The 19,979-nt window shown below is 32.7% G+C and overlaps 1 protein-coding gene across 1 annotated transcript; it reads left to right on the top strand.

Annotated features, from left to right (window-relative positions):
• Positions 1-731: 731 nt before the first annotated feature.
• On the top strand, positions 732-16,632 carry miga2 (mitoguardin 2). Its single transcript, XM_051093582.1, has 16 exons — positions 732-813; positions 1,394-1,634; positions 3,108-3,315; positions 3,827-3,942; positions 4,042-4,162; positions 5,772-5,902; positions 5,978-6,095; positions 6,172-6,278; positions 6,387-6,499; positions 9,233-9,305; positions 9,394-9,480; positions 10,081-10,179; positions 11,288-11,422; positions 11,830-11,883; positions 11,972-12,088; positions 13,622-16,632. Exons 2-16 carry the CDS (start codon positions 1,539-1,541, stop codon positions 13,844-13,846), a joined length of 1,800 nt encoding a protein of 599 aa, XP_050949539.1. The 5' UTR covers positions 732-813; positions 1,394-1,538; the 3' UTR covers positions 13,847-16,632.
• The last annotated feature ends 3,347 nt before the right edge of the window (positions 16,633-19,979 follow it).

Raw genomic sequence — 19,979 nt, 5'->3', positions numbered from 1 at the left:
GACTGTGATAAATATTTTATCATACAGTGTATATTACGTATAATTGTAATGTTTTATATTTTACAAATTATAATAATAATGCTAATAATAATAATAATAATAATTATTATTATTATTATTAAAATGTGCTCGTTGCATTCAGATAAAATAATAATAATAATAATAATAATAATAACATAGATTATTTCAATTCGATATTTCTTGGAAAATATGAGGAATTATTACATAAGTAATAATATTAATAGTAAGTATATTAAATAAATAAAAACATTTATTTAATTATTTAAACGAGACGTTGATAGAATGTAAATAACTCGGGATCTAACTAAAATTTCACAGGTTTTAGAATAAACAAAATAAAAAATATAATTTTTCATCAGCATTTTTCCTTTTATCATGGTAACTGCTAAAATAATACATTACAACAGGGACTGTTACTACTGTGAAATTAAATTAATAAAATATCGTTTTGTTATTTTGTGTTATTTCCACTTTTGATGACTGTGGGCTAATGTATATTGTATCGTAATGTTATTAATACTTTACAAATTATTATTATTATTAATAATAATAAAATGAGCTCGGTCAGATGTCAGTTTATGTAGAGGCAAGAGTCGCGTCGCGACTGTTGATGTCATTGGATATCCAACGCGTTGCGTCTTTCCCTCCTCTTACCCGATTGGTTACCGCTGAACCATCTAAAGCTGTTATAGGTAGTTTCCGCTGTAGCTCAAAACTCTGCCCCGCCCACCAGGAAATCACAGGTTAGTGTGTGCAATGCGGAATGAAAATGTCCTTCCAAACCAGGAGAAAGTGAGTGTGGGCTGCTTTTCATTATTTCACTTTTAGTATTGCATGTAAGGCTGCTATAATGTGTCTGATCTTAACTCCGCTTTATGTATATATAAATGCTTTTGTGACTGGAAACTGTCTTAAAAGAGCCTGGTGTGTGTGTGTATGTGTTTAGCTAAGCTAATGTGCTGCTGCTGTTTAAGGACATGTACACAGAGGGGCAAGTTGATTTATGAATGAGCATAAATAACAAAATAAACAAATAATAATTTGATTAATTACGTAAAATAAACAGATTCTGCTCGTTCACAATCAGTCAGTGACTTCTGATATTCATGTATGTTGTAGTTGCAGGTTGTTGTGTACTGTATCACATACAGTATATTGAGTTCTCAACATAAACCTTTAGATTTCTGAGAAAAAACATGGTCAAATGAAGTTTTTATTGTTGTATGTAAATGCCAGAGGTGCTAAATGTCTTTTCTAAATTGCCAATATTGACAGATGTTTTGCATATGATGTCTTTCAGTCTGTGTATATAAGCAAAGCTTCTAATCTAAACCACTTGAACAATATAAAACGTGTTTTCATTGTCTCCAAGGCAACAAAAATGAACAACATGTCAATGCTGTGTTTCTGGATGAGTCCTGCTGATCTCCAGACCAGAGGACAGAACTGAACTTCCAGAATCTGTTTGGAGTGACTCGGATGTGAAGGCATCTGCAGGTGGGAGGGGCGGAGCTGAGATGTCAATCAGAAGTGCGGAGGGCATGTCCATCATGCAGGCCTTAGCCATGACAGTGGCTGAGATACCTGTGTTCCTGTATTCCACCTTTGGACAGGTACAGAACACAATAACACACCTCTGTTTATATGATCACACACCTCGCAGCTGCTCCTTACACACAAACAAAAAGAAACGTGGAAAAATGCTGATACCGCACAGGTCTTGGACTTTATACTGTCAGCTGTCGAATTAAAGTGAAGGTTTATGTTCGCGGGTCTATTTAACACTATTAATACCACCTATAACACCCTAGCATCACTGTAACAATGCTTTATTCAAAATAAATAAATAAATAATAAATAAATAAATAAATTTTTATTTATGTCTGTTTATCATTTTTCTTTGTAGCAAATATATATTTTTATTTTTAGCTTTAACTGATTTTTATTAAATTATTAAAATTATTTAAAATAAAAAAATATCTATTACAGCAAATTACCCTTTTTAATGTTTAAGTCTTCCTTTAATATTTATATTTTATATTATTTATGTTTTATTTTAGTTAGCGATTTTCTTTTATTTTGTTTGCTAGTTTCAGTTTACAATAATAAAACAGGATTTAACATGTTTTTACAATTTTGTGATAATTTTTTTATTAAAAATAATCAGGCTAGAGCCAATTTATTGTCCATAATGTTATATTGTAATATTAAAATATTATCATTTTAAATTAGAATTGTAGAAATATGAAGTAATACAAAATATCATACTCTGAGTGAATGTGCAAGTATTTACATTTTTTCAATGCTCACAATTTTATGTTATAAAAGTTAAAAATTCAAATTATAATATAAAAATACAACAAATAGAATAAAATATAATATATATAACAATATTTTTATTGTAATAAAAATATAAAAATTATATTTGTATAGTTGTAGAAATATGAGGTAATATACAATATAATACTTTGAGTGAATGTGCAAGTATTTCAGTATTAATATCATAATTTTCAATATAAATATTATAATTTTAAATTATAATAAAAAAAAAACAACAAATGGCATAGAATTGTAATTTCAGTGTTAAATTAGTTAGTTGACCATTTTCAGGAAATAATTATTACAATTAAAAATTCTAATGAAAAATTAGCTTTAAAATAAAAATGAACTTTTAATGTAATCTTTTCAGATTTAATTTTAATTAAAAAATAAATGTTTTAAATAAATTGAAATATTTGTTTTTATATTTATGTTTGGATTTTAAATTATTTTTAGTTTAGTTTTAGAAATTTTAGTCCTAATTTTAGTGAGTTTTAGGTTTTAGCTTATTTATTTATGCTTTATTTCAGTTATTTTTATTTCACAAACCATTTTTAGTGGTTTTAGTTTAACACGTTTTTACCCATAAATTATGTATTTATTTTTGCAATTATTCTTGCAGTTATTCTATGCAGTCATTGTCATTTCATTCCCTTTCCGCTATAAAGTGTTTCTATTTTTTAAATAATAAATACAGCCAATAATTGATTCCTGTTTTCCTCTCTCCTGATATCCTCTTTTCTCCATCACATCCATCTTTCTCTCAGTCTATATTCTCTCAGCTGAAGTTGAGCCCTAGTCTAAAGAAGGTGCTGTTTGCCACGGCTCTGGGCAGCGTCGCTCTGGCACTGACCGCACATCAGTTAAAGAGACGGGGCAGGAAGAGGAAGCAGGCAGTCAGTAAAGAAGCGCAGAAACCTGTGGGCATCCCAGAACAGCTGCTCCGAACTAGCCGGCCAGCCTCGCTCAAGAGAGGTGAGCAGATGCTTGTATTTTGCTTTTAAAGAGGCCGTGTTTTTATAGTAATTTTGTAGTATTTTACATTTTTAATTTAATTGAAAATAAAATATTATGATATACAAGTACATTTAGAAGTTTTATATAAATTAAATCATATAAAAATATAATTTTAGTCAAGGTTTATTACACCAAAAACAGTCATAAATTAGTTTTTTGTGACCATTTTCATGGAATTAATCAGTTTATTTTGAGCAAATGTGACAGTATTATAATTATTTAATGTCCAAAATGTTATATTGTGATATACAATATTAAATTAATATTTTATAAATATAAAATAAATGTCTTAAATTTAACGTCCAAATTTTATATTTATGAGATTAATTATGGTGCTTCGAGAATATGTCTGTATACTACACCAATCTTACATTTATTAAAATAAAAAATTAAAATCTATTGATTTGTCACCTATAAATTGCTATATACAATTATTTTTGTTTTCACTTGTTCATTTGTCTGTTTTCAGGTCCGGTTCCAGGGCGTCAGATGATGAGCCCCAGCACCCGCAGTAATGACACTCTCAGTGGCGTCTCATCTCTCGCTCAGAGCAAACACTCGAGCTCTTCACACAGCATCGCCTCTGTACGTGAATCTCAGAGCTACACATGCTGTCTTCAATTTTTTTTTTAATACCTCTCAGCTGACAGTTTTTTTTAACCATGTCGTTTGAATCTGCGTCAGATGCGAGTCCCCTCCTCTCCCAACCAATCGGTGAACACTGGGATGGCGTGGGAGGCGGAGCCAGTGGCAGAGGAGCCGGGAGTCGGAGAGGATGCCAATGCTGAGAATCTCTATCTCATGGGTAATGTAGTTTACTATTGCGATCTATTGCATTGTCATGCACGCTGCATACTTTTTCATATGCTTTATTTTTGGAAAGAAATTAACAGCAAGGATGCATTAAATTGATCAAAAGTGACATTAAAGATTCAAAAGACTTTTATTTCACATAAATGCTGTTCTTTTGAACTTTCGTTTGAAAAAAAGTATCATGGTTTGTGCAAAAATATGAACCAGTGCAACTAGTTTCAACATTGATAATATTAGAAAATGCTTCTTGAGCATCAAATCAGCATATTAGAATGATTTCTGAAAACTGAAGTAATGATGCCTGTAAATCAGCTTTGCATCACAGGAATAAATTACATTTTACAATATATTAAAATAGAAGACAGTTTATAATATTTAATATTTTTTAGCAATATTGTTGATTTTACTGTATTTTTTTAAATTAAATAAATGAAGCCTTGGTGTGCATAAGAGACTTATTAAAATGTTAAAAAATCTTACTGACCCTAAGCATTTGAACAGTAGTGTCTTTTAACATTTTAATTTTTAAATATTAAAATAAATTAAAATATTAAATATTACATTCAAATAAAGAAATGAATCACGGTTTCCACAAAAATATGAATTAGTACAGCTGTTTTCAAAATTTATAGTAATATTAATAAAAGCATATCGGCATATTAGAATGATTTCTGAAGGATCATGTGACACTGAAGACTGGAATAATGATGCTGAAAATTCAGCTTTAATCACAGGAATAAATTGCATTTTACAATATATTCAAACAGAAAACAGTTTTTAAAAAATGTAATAACATTTAATATTTTTTAGCAATATTGCTGATTTTACTGTATTTTTTAATTAATAAATGAAGCCTTGGTGAGCATAAGAGACTTATTAAACATTAAAAAAATCTTACTGAGCCTAAGCTTTTGAACAAAATTTTAATTTTAATTTTAAAATCTTAAAATTTTAAAATATGAAATATTACATTTTAATAAAAAAAAGGTATGTTTTCCACAAAAATATGAATTAGTTCAAATGTTTTCAACATTGATAATATTAATAATTATTAATAATTATAATAATTAATAATAATTACAATAATATATTAAAAAAACGCATATCAGCATATTAGAATGATTTCTGAAGGATCATGTGACACTGAAGACTGGAATAATGATGCTGAAAATTCAGCTTTAATCACAGGAATAAATTGCATTTTACAATATATTCAAATAGAAAACAGTTTTTAAAAAATGTAATAACATTTAATATTTTTTAGCAATATTGCTGATTTTACTGTATTTTTTAATTAATAAATGAAGCCTTGGTGAGCATAAGAGACTTATTAAATATAAAAATAAAATAAAATATTAAAATCCTAATATATAAACAATAATTAAAAAAAAAAAATAAAAAATATATATATATATATATTATAATCCTGTTATATAAACAATAATAAAATATTAAAATACATTTTAAAATATTACATTTACATTTAAAAAAAAAATACATTTAAATTTTTAATTGACAGCATACAGCACAATATAGCCTTCATAAGTGTACTGTAATATGTGCAGCTGATGTTGGTCTTCTTTCGTCTCTTTCTCGTGCAGGGATGGAGCTGTTTGAGGAAGCCCTGCGCAAATGGGAACTTGCTTTAAACATCAGGCACAGAGCTCATTCCCATGCATCTGGATCAAACAGTCTCGCCGCGCAAGGATCAGAACTCGTGGAGCGTCATTCGGTAAATGTCTCTTATTCATAAACATCGGAAGAACGGCAAGAGCTGCTAAATAAAAACACACCATTTGATTTTCAGCCTGAGCTTCACAATCATCAGTTTGCGGAGAAGCTTGAGACTCTCCTGCACCGAGCCTATCATCTACAGGAAGACTTCGGCAGCACCATACCGCCTGAAAGCCTCCTCGCTGACCTAGGTAAGAAGCACATAAATACATTCTGACATCAGCTGTGAGTGTGTTTAGCTTCCTAAATGAAGCTGTTTGTGTGCAGAGAGTGAAGCGACGCTGATCCTGCCCACAATAGGGAGTTCCCATCCCATCCAAGATGACGATGCCATGACAGTCACGTCGGATGACTCATTTTTCTCTGCTGCTGAGGTCAGAACACACACACACACACACACACACTCATACACGCAGATGGCTGTCATCATGTGTGTCTTCTCCTGCATGTATATGATGTCACTTCCCTCTTTGTTTCTGTAGCTGTTTGAGACATTCTCTCTAGAGGACACATATCATTCGCTCAAGCCGGCAGCGTTGTATGAGGAAGCCCTGAGTTTGGTGAAAGATGGAAGCGTGGCCTGCAGATCACTGAGGTACTGCATACTGACACCCTAAATAAATGCTGCACACTACATACTACTACAACTACCACTATCACTTTTGTAGTATTTTTAACGTTCCATATAATAACTTTAAAGGATTAGTTCACTTCCAGAACAAAAAGTACAGATAATTTACTAGGGTTGCTCTGATTATTGGCTGATAATTGCTTGGGAATGTTTGATCGGCCGATCTCATAAACCGATCTAAAGCTGATGATGCACCTGCCATGGTTTAGTACGACGTTCAGCGGCACCTTCTCAATCTCGTTTCAGCGCGGGTAAAACAATTATAATGCTGAAGGTGAGGTACAAACCTTTTTACCTTGCCAAAATCAGCTCTGCAAAAATCATCTCTTTCTGGTCGAGGCTGCTTTAAATGCAAATGAGCTCTGCTCGCCCCGCCCCTCTCTTCTCTTTGTGGAGAGACGAGCCTGTTTACTTTAGCCGCATTTAGCCAGAGGTGGGTAGAGTACCCAAAATCTGTACTCAAGTAAAAGTACAAGTACTTATGGAAATATTTACTCAAGTAAGAGTAAAGTAACAATCTTAATAGTTACTTGAGTAAGAGTAAAAAAGTATCCGCTGGAAAAACTACTCAAATAGCTAGTTACTAGTTACTTCTGATCTGACTGATATGAAGCAAAAACCCTGTTTGGAAACTATTTGGAAAGCTTCCACACACCTCTCCTTGAAAGTCTCTTTGTTCTGCGTATATAAAACATACGCTGAAGTAAAGTAGCCTATCTCAGTCCTGTGATGGGCACATTAACATCACATAAACTGTCATTTTCAATAAAACACACCCAGACGTTTTTCTAACTGTTAACTCTGTCTTTATTTTCACATTCACAACACAAAATTTGTCAGCATCTGCATTTAAACAAGCTAACAGAGAACAACAGAGAAAGTGTGTGTGCAAAGTATGTGTTTGTTATTATGTTTGCGTATGAACTGATAATATGTATATATTGTGTGATTAATGGTGCGAATGAATAATGTGCTGGGCTAAGCAGCTCTTTCTTTTCCTTTAAAACTTTTATTTACTTTATTCTTGCATTTACATGCAATTTACATGCATGCAAGTACATGCATTCATTAGATGGGAATAAATTAAAATGCAATGCCGTTTTTATTTTGTACATGTTCTGCACTTAACGTTAGGTGAGGTGTCACAAAAAAAACCTTTAGTTAATTGTACGAATTTGTGTATAACGTCACAGTATGCACTTCAATTTATTTAGACTTGTGGAAAATGGATATGAAAACATGCAGACGTTTAGAATGAACGTTTTTTTACAAACGTGTGTTGTTTGTAAGGTTCAGAAAATATTTGTCATTGCTTGCACAAGCGCGCATATGAGGAAAAACATTCGGACAGTGTGTGAAATATGGTATTATAAGGTCAAAGTGCCCATATTTACCAAATTACCATTAATAGGGTTCAAATAGGCATCATATTGACACTTACCGCTACCGCTGGAATTTTTGTGCGCTGCGATGTGACTTTGTTTTGGTGCACACAGCCTGCATCGCATTATGAAACTATTCTTTTTGACATCTTGAAGTGAAAACATAGACTCGATTTGAGGCCACGGGTGATCTGCCCCCGATAACTCACACACGTCATCCTCTGCTTCAGCCATCATCTTTCTAAAGGCGCGCTGAACTTCTTTGACTTAAGTGGGAGATGCGTAGCAGACTCTCGCGAAGCAGCCTCTCAAACGTCTCGCGAGACTTGAGATCAAATCACATAAACAAATTATTTTAGATATCTAATATTTATTACAATTTTGTCAGTAACGGAGGAACGCTATCAAATGTAGCGAAGTAAAAGTAAAGTTTTTTTCACTAAAAATTTACTTGAGTAAGAGTAAAAGTACCTATCTTTAAATATACTCTAAAAGTACTAGTTACCCCAAAAATTTACTCAAGTAAATGTAACGAAGTAAATGTAATTCGTTACTACCCACCTCTGCATTTAGCCGCTGAATTTGCTAACTAGCACGTTATTAGGAAAGGCGATCGCAAAGATTAATAAAAAAACCCTTATAGTCACTTCTGCTGTAAGTGAAGCTGGATCATGAATGATTCGCGTGAACATAGACGATATATGTAGATCGGGAGGCGCATTCCCTTCACAAACAAACGTAATCCACTGCATCTTCAGCGACTCAGATGTCGGGAGTAAATGACCACCACTATGTTCATTATTACATCCAGCAACACAACACCTCAATCGCTCAATCGGAGATATTCTTGTTTAACTTACATCCCTGCTCCGGCATCGAAACGAAGAGGTCGGACTGTTAAAGCTGATCTGAGGTAAAACGCTCATGTCAATCAACTATCGTGGGAGCGGCCTCTGTTGGTGTGACGCCACACTGACAGGCATCTGTGAATGGCTCGGTTTGAAAAAAGGGATATTATTTTTACAGATTAATTAAAAACCACTGCATGGATTTTTATCATTATAGGGTAGATTTGTACATGCACTGCCAACACACATTAATGTTCAAACAACATGTAAAACGATGAGCATTTGTGCTTAAAAAGTGTATAAACCGAACTAATCCTTTAACAAAAAGTGAGACACGACCCAGTGTACTACTGCACATACAATACAGATGTCCTCTACACATTCTCCTCTGGGATTGAAAGATTTCCGTTGTAGCTCAGGGAGCAAGGACTGATGGGGAAAACACACTTATTGTGCCTCTGTTACAGAACTGAACTTCTGGAGTGCTACAGCGACCAGGACTTCCTCGCCAAACTGCACTGCGTTCGCCAGGCCTTCCAGGTCAGCACACTCTCACACACGATTACACATATACACACATGGGAATGTTGCTGTTGGTGAAATCTGTGTGTGTTTGTTGTATCTGTAGGTGCTGCTGCTTGATGAGACACACAGGATGTTTTTCATGGATACAGGGAAGCAGATGATATCGGGACTTCTGGCCAAAGCCAACAAGGTGCTTCACAAATGAATGGAATTTTAATGGAATTAAAATGTTTTTAGATTTGAAAAGGTGTCTTGTGCTCACCAAGGGTGCGTTTGTTGATCAAAAATGCTGCAAAAATAGTGAAATATTATTACAATTTGAAGTAGCTGTTTTCTATGTGAATATATTGTAAAATGTCATTTATTCTTGTGATCAAAGCTGAATTTTCAGCATCATTATTCCAGTCTAAAGTGTCACATGATCCTTCAGAAATCATTTTAATATGATGATTTGCTGCTCAAAAAACATCAGTGTTGAAAAAAATGTGCAGCAAAGATTTTTTTTAAATGTAAAATATGTGTTCAAATAGAAAACTTGTAACAATATTCTAAAAAATTACTGTTTTACCTTTTTTCTTTAAATAAATGCAGCAGAAGAGACTATTAAATCTTAAAAATCTTAATTATTTCAAACTTTTGACTAATTTCTGTAACTTTTTTTTTTCTTTACAATAAAACAGTAAAAAAAACAGTAATTTAGAAAGTAAAAATCATCATTTTTATTTGCTGGTGATCTTTAGATTGAAATTATAGATGTATCCTCTTCTTTGGCATGTGTTTGAATGTTTAGAGTCCAAAGGCGTTTCTGGAGAGTTATGAAGACATGCTGCAGTACACACAGAGAGAAGAGACGTGGCCCGTCACCAAGATGGAGCTGGAAGGACGAGGGGTTTGTTTTGTTTATCTGTCATTCCTTCTTTTTTTCATCCATTTCCATTGGAAATTACATTCTGTGCATTAAAAATGATTGCAAGATGGTATTCTCGACTGTTCCACTGTTGTTATTGTGAACTAAAACTTACTGAAATTAATTTAAATGAAGTTTAAAGAATAAAATATAAATATTAGATGAAACGTGTAAACTTAAAATAAATTTAAAATACAGTTAAGTTAAAAGAATTTCTACAACAAAAAGTAAATAATTTTTTAATTTATATTAGATTTGTTTTTTAAATTCATGATATATATAGTTTTAATTATATTTTTTAAAAAAATATTTTAAACGAATGTTATATTTTAAGGAAAAAATTATTAAAAAAAACAAAAAACAAAATTAATTACATTTTAAAATATATTCAAATAAAAAAACTTGTAACAATATTTCAAAAGATTACTGTTTTACTGTTTTTTTTTTTTTTCTTCAAATAAATGCAGAAGAGACTATTAAATACTAAAAATCCTAATTTCAGATATTTGTCTGTAATTTCTGTAACATTTAGTTTTTTTTCATAATGCAACATGCATTGATAAATTATTAAAATTGCACAATAAGACTAGATAAATATAAATCCAGTGATTTTATTTGTCTGTTGATTTTTAGATTGTCTGTCTGTCTGTCTGTCTGTCATTCCTTCTTTTATCATTCATTTCCATTGGCTAAATGAAATTCTGTGCATTAAAAAACGATTGCAAGCTGGTATTTTTTTAACTATTCCACTGTCATTAGTGTGAACTAAAACTTACTGAAATTAATTTAAATAAAGTTTAAAAAGTAAAATATAAATATTTGATGAAAAATGTAAACATTCTATAATTTTATAACAAAAAGTAAATAGAAAGAAATTAAAGATATTTTCTTTAAAAAAGATATTATATTTTAAAGAAAAAATTATATTTAAAAAAATATTTTAAATAAATTTTATATTTTAAAGAAAACAATTATTTAAAAAAAGAAAAGAAAAAATTAAAAAGATAAAAATAAAAGCTAATTTATATTATTAAATAATAACACTGATAGTTCTTGACTTATAGAGGTTTGACTTTTGATTTTGCTGTAGGTGGTCTGTATGAACTTCTTTGACATTGTGCTGGACTTTATCCTCATGGATGCGTTTGAAGATCTGGAAAGTCCTCCGTCTTCAGTGGTCGCTGTTCTAAGGAACCGATGGCTGTCGGACAGTTTCAAAGAGACGGTACGCCAACATTAGAGCTCAGAATCAAATCCAAACGCATCTACACAACTGAGAGAATCAAAGTGTTTAGAATCAAAAAGGAGAATAAGATTGTTTAAGTGGCACAAGAATTTTTATTCTCCACTTTTTTAGAAACCATCTATGTTCTAAAAATCTAAATGCTTATCTGAAGAACCTATAAAAATGCTTTTCAGTAAAGAGTCATATAGCAACCCTAAAAAGTCAAACACTGGTTCTTGATAGGACGTGGGTTATTTGCAGAAATTGATAAGCAATGAGGAGCATTTATTTTGAAAATCAAATACTGGTAAATATTGATGTATGTGTGTTTTTTAAAGTCTATCATTTCTGTCTTGAGCTGTCTCTGTATTTCTTATTTCTGTTCTGCATCTCTCTATTTATATAAGGCATTGGCTACAGCCTGTTGGTCTGTGCTAAAAGCCAAAAGGAGGTTGTTAATGGTAAGTGTGAAAAACAAAACATGACATTATATCTCTAAAACCTTGATTAGAATCAGATCACACATCTTGTTTTGTGTCTGTTGCTCAGGTTCCCGATGGTTTTATCGCCCATTTCTATGCCATCTCTGAACACGTGAGTCCAGTTCTGGCTTTTGGGTTTCTAGGCCCCCGACAGCACCTCAGTGAGGTGTGCACCATATTCAAGGTAAGACGCTCTCAGTGTTCTCCACACTCCACCTTCATAACCTGAGCTAACCTTCCCGGTAATCCAGAAACACCTGTAATCCAGATCAGCACATAATCGGGTGCTAATCTGATCTCTGTGACACACTGATGCCTGCGATCAAATTGTGAACTAGAGAATAGATGCAGGGTTTCTACACATCTTAAAAAGGTCTTAAAATTCACACTACCACAAATTAAGGTCTAAAAAGGTCTGAAATGGGAGCAGGAAATCTTAAACTTATAAAGCCATGGCATTAAAAATAAATAAATACATAAACTTTGCTTTCTCTTTCCTTAATCCCTCCCTCTCTGTCTTGTACTAATCTGAACAGTGCCTGAAACCGTATTGCAAGCACTTCCTGTGTTTATTTGCCTGTTTATGATGAATCAATTGTTGAGTTTCCTCAGTTGTAAGCCACTTTAGATAAAAGCATCTGCTAAATGAATGAATGTAATTGTAAATTAAATGTTGAAGAATAAGTATTTTTGTTTTATTGTCCAGTACAAATATGTACATCTTTAAAAAATATGGTAAATGAAGATATAAACAGATCTTTGTTCTCGTTTTAATCATAAACTCAATTAATTTTGATGAATTTCTCATAAATTATTTTATTTTAAATGTATTACTTAAATTTGCTTTACTTGTTCTTATATATATATATATATATATATATATATATATATATATATATAAAATGTGTTTTTTGTGTATATATATATATATATATATATATATATATACACACACACATATATATATATATATATATATATATATATATATATATATATATATATAATTCATATATAATTCATATATATATATATATATATATATATATATGTATATGTATTTAATTTAATTTTATTTATTTATTTATTTATTTTTAAGTGACATTTAGGAAACATAAAAAAGTATCATATATTGAAAAGAAAGATAAGGTTTGTTTGGTTTGAGATGCTAAAACAATCAAAAATGTTCTTCAAAAGGTACATTTATTTGATCAAAGTAAAAAAATGTAATTGCTAAAAAAATATAAAATATTATTACATTTTTTAAAAACTGTTTTCTATTTGAATATATTATAAAATGTAATTTATTCTTGTGATCAAAGTTGAATTTTCTGCATCATTACTTCAGTCTTGTGTCACATGATCCTTCAGAAATCATTCTAATATGTTGATTTGCTGTTTAAGAAACATTTCTAATTATTATCAATGTTGAAAACAGTTGTGCTGCTTCCTATGTTTGTGGAAACTGTGATACATTTTATATTTCAAAATTCTTTGAATAGAAAGTTCAAAAGAACATTTATGTGAAATAGAATCATTTGTAACATTATAAATGTCTTTACTGTCACTTTTGATTAATTCAATGCATCCGTGTCTGACTTTAAACAAAACAACAATTGATTCAACCGCATTTACACTTACAAAATGTTAAGTTATATTGTATATCATAATCAAAACAACCCAGAATTAATATCACATTCTCCTTTGATCTCCACAGCAACAGATTGTTCAGTATCTGAAGGACATGTTTGACCACGATAAGGTGCGTTTCACGTCCGTCCCGTCTCTGGCTGAAGACATCCTCAGTCTGTCCCACAGACGGGCGGATATCCTAGTGGGATACCTGGGCATTGACAGTCTACCTGAGACTAATGGAGCTTTACCCAAGAGCCCCAGCCAAGCCAACAGCGAGCATCCGGACGCCAGCGGACAGCAGGACTGAGGTGCACAATCCTAATCTAGACCTGTTAGTTCTGAAAGAGACCAGAATATACGTCTAATTAGCTATTCGTCATCGTCGACCAATCAACAGGACTATAAAGTCTTCACAGACCTGCAGTCATTTAAATGATCGATTACCACTACTGACTCAACCGAGGCCTTTTTTTGATCAGCTTCAGCAAATTTGCCATCAAATGTCCGTCGCTGCTTTTTAGACACTTTCGTTTTAAAAACCCGGATGCTTATGACTGAATAAAACCATCTTTTAGCCAAACTTGGAGCTCTTCTGAATCAAACCCCCAACCAACCAATGCCTCATGTCTAAACTATAGGTTTTATGGGTCGCTTTGCAGATTTTTTTTTTTTGTGTGTGAACGTGTCGTTGAGCGTTTATCTTTGTGCCAGTGGCCAAAAAAAGTCTTGCACTGAATCTTGGGTAGCACTGAACACAATGAAGAGAGAATCGAGATAGATTTATGAACTTTAGTATAAATCTCTCAGCAGTTTGAGAGCGTTTCGAAGAGAGACTCACACAGGAAGTGCATCATTCAAGAGTAAAACAGGATGTAGTGGTCCGGGTCGCATTAGATGAGCTCATTTGTGTCCTTTGAGAGCTGCTGCAACCTTTGTGGTTTGTTCTGTTAATTTTAAGAGACACTGCATTTACTCTCACCTCACAATATTAGTCACAGTGTTCATCAGAGCGATATTTAAGATGATATATTTTTCATGATTTATACAACTTGTGTTTGTCTATCATCCATATTCAGGCTTCCTCATGGAGTCACTGTTTGTCTGCAGATATTCATTATGTATTATAAATTCAGTACAGCAGGGTCAAATAGGTCACAGTTGTAGAGCACAATTAGGCGAGTAGAAATCATCAATGCTTTAACTTCGAGCTGAGTTTGTGAACCTCTATCAACAACATCTGTGCCATTTTGATTATTTCGTTGAGTTGATTCTGTAAAAACAAATAAAAACATGATGCAAACTGTTGGGAAAATTACCTCAAGGTTCAACTGAAGTGGATTTTTACTCTATAAAATATTATAATTAATATAGTATGCATTTTTACTATGGCAGTGGCACAGATGCCATTGATAGTTGTATTCAACCCGTGAGGAAAAAGTCAAAACAAGCAACCAAACAGCATCTTTCAGGTCTTTTGATTGGTCAAATGTACAGTCAATGAATTTTACTTGCAAAAACATACATTAGCAAGCAAAATGAGCTGATAAAAGCACTAATAATTTTAGAAAAGAAGGCAAATCTTAGTCATTTTAAACTGAATATGCATGAAATGCCTACAACAATCTTCCAAATTGCTGAGCCTTTACAAAACTTGACCATGTTCCTTAACTGTGCAAATTAGGTGTTAGGATCATTATAGTGCTTCTTTCCTCCTCATGTATACTATTTAAAACTGGTTTCACCAGTGTTGGGTGTCTTGCACTTTATTTGTTAAAAAAAGAAATATACAGATGTTCATTTTCTCTATTTTTATCAAAATATAGAGTTGTTAACTAGCATATATGTAGTGCATTTGTATTTTTTGTTCTGTTTTGTCATTCAATTTAATTGTGTTGGACAGATATGTAATTTTATATGAAAACAAATGTAAAGGTATTTAAAATATTAAGGTGCAAATGTTGAGGAAAGTGAAAAAAGACATTGTTTGAAGTATGTAGACATTAAGAGGTTATGAGTGATTGGTTGTGCCTCTGTTGTTATCAGTATATTTTTTGCCTTTATTAAATGTGCTTCGAATACACAAGCGCACACCGCCGCTTCAATTAAAATCATAATTGTGACCCAAAACTAGCTGCACCAACTTGGATGCAAAGATATAATTCTTAATAAACACACATTTATTGGCCTGATTGCTATGAATTATCATTAATTGGATAACCAAAATTGTGCACTTCCAATTTCATCATCATAAATGGGTTTTTCCTATTTTTCAGTGTTCAAATGTGAATTTGTAGAAATGTCTAATGTAGATAAGCATGCATTAGTGCAACACCAGTCTGAAGGTATAAGTGAGATGGAAATATTTGATTGATTTCATATCATTCCATTGATTTAAAATTCCCAAAACGCTGTTTAATCTGCATGAGCTTGGGTGAAGACATCATGAAATAATGTTTTGACCTGTGCTGCTACATCCCTGTACTTTTTAGCTGTTAAAGCTCTGAAACAGTCACTCATTGTGTCCGTGTCCCATCTTTGAATCGCATTGGTCCATCTGAAGATCATTGATATTTGATGTGATTATTAAAGAATCACCAGTGTGCTAAAAGAGTTACTGACTGATAGTAACAGATACTCTGATTTTTATATTAAGTTATGGTACAATTTCTGATAGATGTGCTGTTTCTCATGTAATGACTGTTTCATAACAAAGCACCAAATTGAAGAGAAATGAAGGTGAGGTAAATATGGAATTGTATGGGATGTTTTCATTGAAGGGGTTTGTTATTTTGCACCCGGATAATTCACTTAAATAACACAATGGTTTATGTTTAAAATGTTTTAGCTAGAATTGGGTGTCTATTAACGATGGCCAAAGAGGGTGGAAAGCAAATCAAGTCTTTTTCGTTGAAATATTTGCTTCGTGTGTTTGTTCTTCACTTGCCTTTGTGTGTGTGTGTGCTTTTTTTTCCCCCCTTGAATGTTCTTACAAATTAATGTTGTTCTCTTCATTGTTTTAGTTTATTATTGAAAACTGTATTGTCGTTTTGCCTTCCCTAGCCAACATAAAGTCTTTCTTTTTTTCTATCTGTCTTTAAAATGTGTCTTTATTATCATTTGCGTCTCAGACTTTTCACGAACAATGGAAAAACCATCAGAATATGACCTTTGACCCAAAGCATTTTAAATGTAGGCACACATTTATTTCAGGCTGAAATGGTTAAAGGACCCTCACACTTCTGAAGTTTCTTTGAAGCTCAGTGGATTTAAAAGCAAACTGTACCTTTACAATCTTAACATTTTTAATCAACCATGATAGCAATATGTGGACTACAACTTTTTCCAGTTTGAAAGTAGGTAGTTGTATTCCTTATTTAGCAAATTAAAAGTCATGCGTGGGTTATGACTAAGCCTGCATCCCAGTGTGCATTACTATCCATCATAAATTCTATGTGATCGTAGTAGTTTTTAATATGTAGGGTAAGTGACTTAATGACGCAAAATAAAACTCTTCAAGTAATTATAGCCACATACCTTTTTTTTTCTTTTTTTTTTAATTGCATCAACTTCACAACCAAACAAGGAACACAATTACATTCCAAAATATAACCAATATTATTCAGCCTTGGTTGAACATAACCAAAAATAAGACGTCATATCAAACTAGATGAGTAAAGTTTGAGAACAAACTTTAAGTTGGCTTGAGAAAGCCTAGCCTGAAAGTTTGAAGCAGTTGTAAAAGTGCAGAAGCAGCTAGCATGATTTAACACATTGCTTACATGATTTAACATATTGTTAACATGTTTTAGCATGATTAGCATGTTGCTAGTATGTTTTTAACATGATTAGCATGTAATTAGCATGTTGTTATCACGGTTACCATGTTACTAACATGTTGCTAGCATGATTACCAAGGTAATAGCATGTTGTTAGCATGATTAGCATGTTACAAGCATGTTGCTAGCATGGTTAGCAGGTTACTAGCATGTTTCTAACATGATTAGCATATTGCTAGCATGTTTCTAGCATTATTAGCAAAGTTGTTAACATGTTTCTAGAATGATTAGCATGTCGCTAACATGTTTCTGGCATGATTAGCAAGTTACTAGCATGTTTCTAGCATGATTAGCAAAGCTGCTAACATGTTTCTAGCATGATTAGCAACGTTGCTAGCATGATAAGCAAAGTTGTTAGCATGTTTCTAGAATGATTAGCATGTCGCTAACATGTTTCTGGCATAATTAGCAAGTTGCTAGCATGTTTTTAGCATGATTAGCAAAGCTGCTAACATATTTCTAGCAGGATTAGCAAGTTGCTAGCATGTTTTTAACATGATAAGCATGTAACTAGCATGTTGTTATCACGATTACCATGTTACTAACATGTTGCTAGCATGATTACCAATGTAATAGCATGTTGTTAGCATGATTAGCATGTTGTTAGCATGGTTGGCAAGTTACTAGCATGTTTCTAACATGATTAGCATATTGCTAGCATGTTTCTAGCATGATTAGCAAAGTTGTTAACATGTTTCTAGAATGAATAGCATGTCGTTAGCATGTTTCTGGCATGATTAACAAGTTGCTAGCATGTTTCTAGCATGATTGGCTAGCATGTTTCTAGCATGATTGGCTAGCACGTTTCTAGCATGATTAGCATGTTGTTAGCATGATTAGCATATTACTAGAATTTTGTTAACATGTTTTTAACATGATTAGCATGTTGCTAACATGATTAGCATGTTACTAGCATGTTGTTAGCATGATTAGCATGTTGCTAACATGTTGTTAGCATGATTAGCATGTTGTTAGCATGTTTTTAACATGATTAGCATGTTTGCTAACATGATTAGCATGTTACTAGCATGTTGTTAGCATGATTAGCATGTTGGTAGCATGTTGTTAGCATGATTAGCATGTTGTTAGCATGTTTCTAACACGATTAGCATGTTGTTAACACGATTAGCATGTTACTAGCACACTGCTAGCATGATTAGCATGTTACTAGCATGTTGTTAGCATGATTTAGATAGCTAGACAGATTAGAAATATTAGAAATATTACGGTGTGTTCACACGGGGCGTCAGCGTCAACGCTTCCCATTGACTTTGAATGGGTGACGTCAAGCGTTGCCGAAAAGAATTGTGGATCCGTCGGCCAATCAGGATCGCTCTATGCAAATACAGTAGCCAGGCGGCAGCCAATCACGTTCATCCTGTTCAAGAGCAGCAAACCGAGGATAAATTTTAAAATGGAGGAGAAACTAATTATTGCGGTGGGCAATCACCCGGTCCTTTATGATATATTTATGTTGAATGACAATGAAGCTGTATCCGAGTTTTTGTTGTTGAGTTCCTATCTAATTTCATTGGCTGACGCTGCTATGACCATGGCGTCAGTGCCAAACTTCAGCCACGCCTTCCGTCAAGCGTTGACGCTGACGCCCCGTGTGAACACACCGTTAGAGTGGAAGCTTAAATGAGTCTAAATGGATTAGAAATAGTACATAGAAGGGAAGCTTGATTGAGCCTCAAGGGATTCTGGGAGTTTGAAGAGTGTTGGCTCATTTGAACATTCCGTCAATGTAAGTCTATGGGATTTTTGGTGGTTTTGATAGTCTGGTTTACGAAAACCATAAACCGGATCAATCTGAAAAGATACAGCACACCGAGTCAGACCAGTCTGAAGGTCTGGGCCGAGTTTGGTGGTTCTAGCTTGAAAACTCTAGGAGGAGACAGATACCGAAATTTGGCTCAGAAGAAGAATAATAATATTCTTAAATAGTAGATCAGTAAGTTGGCTTTCTCAAACCTACTTAATAAATAAGATGCATCAAAAATAAAATACAACAAAAATTAAATTATACAAATCCAAGAGAAAGGACAACCTACATGCTTTCTTGTTTTTAACCAATTTTAAAGATTTGTATAAGAGTTTTACCTCACGCAACCATTGGATAAAGTTTAAGGTTTTGACCACAGACCTTATTTTATTCATATCTAAAACCTTTATTTTAAAAATCAATGGCTTGAATAAATTTGATTTATTTTCAGGTTAAAAAAAAGTTTTTGAATTCGTTTTATAAATGAATTATAAATATAATTTATAGATATTTTATATATTATAATTAAATTATTTACTTTTTTTTATTACATGTAAAAGTTTATCAAAAAGTATGTAATAATGGACCACACTGTGTGTGTGGCGCTGGTTGCCTTCACGTAGTTGATATCAATTGAAGAGGATCTCCCCATTCACTTAATTTTTCTTCTTTCATTTGAATAAATCCAATTTTCATATGTCCAGCCAAACGTTCTCTGATTGGTCCATCCCCTTAGCCACACGCCTCTGATTGGCCGACTGTTCCCGTGCAGATTTTTTTCCTTTGACAATGCGCTTGGTGAATGGCCGCGCGTCGTAGCAGCGTCCGGTGAATGTGAT

Source organism: Labeo rohita, chromosome 21 (assembly GCF_022985175.1).
Source record: "Labeo rohita strain BAU-BD-2019 chromosome 21, IGBB_LRoh.1.0, whole genome shotgun sequence".
Lineage (NCBI taxonomy): Eukaryota > Metazoa > Chordata > Actinopteri > Cypriniformes > Cyprinidae > Labeo > Labeo rohita.
The sequence above is the reverse complement of the archived record's forward strand: the minus strand, read 5'-3'. Positions and strand labels throughout refer to the sequence as shown.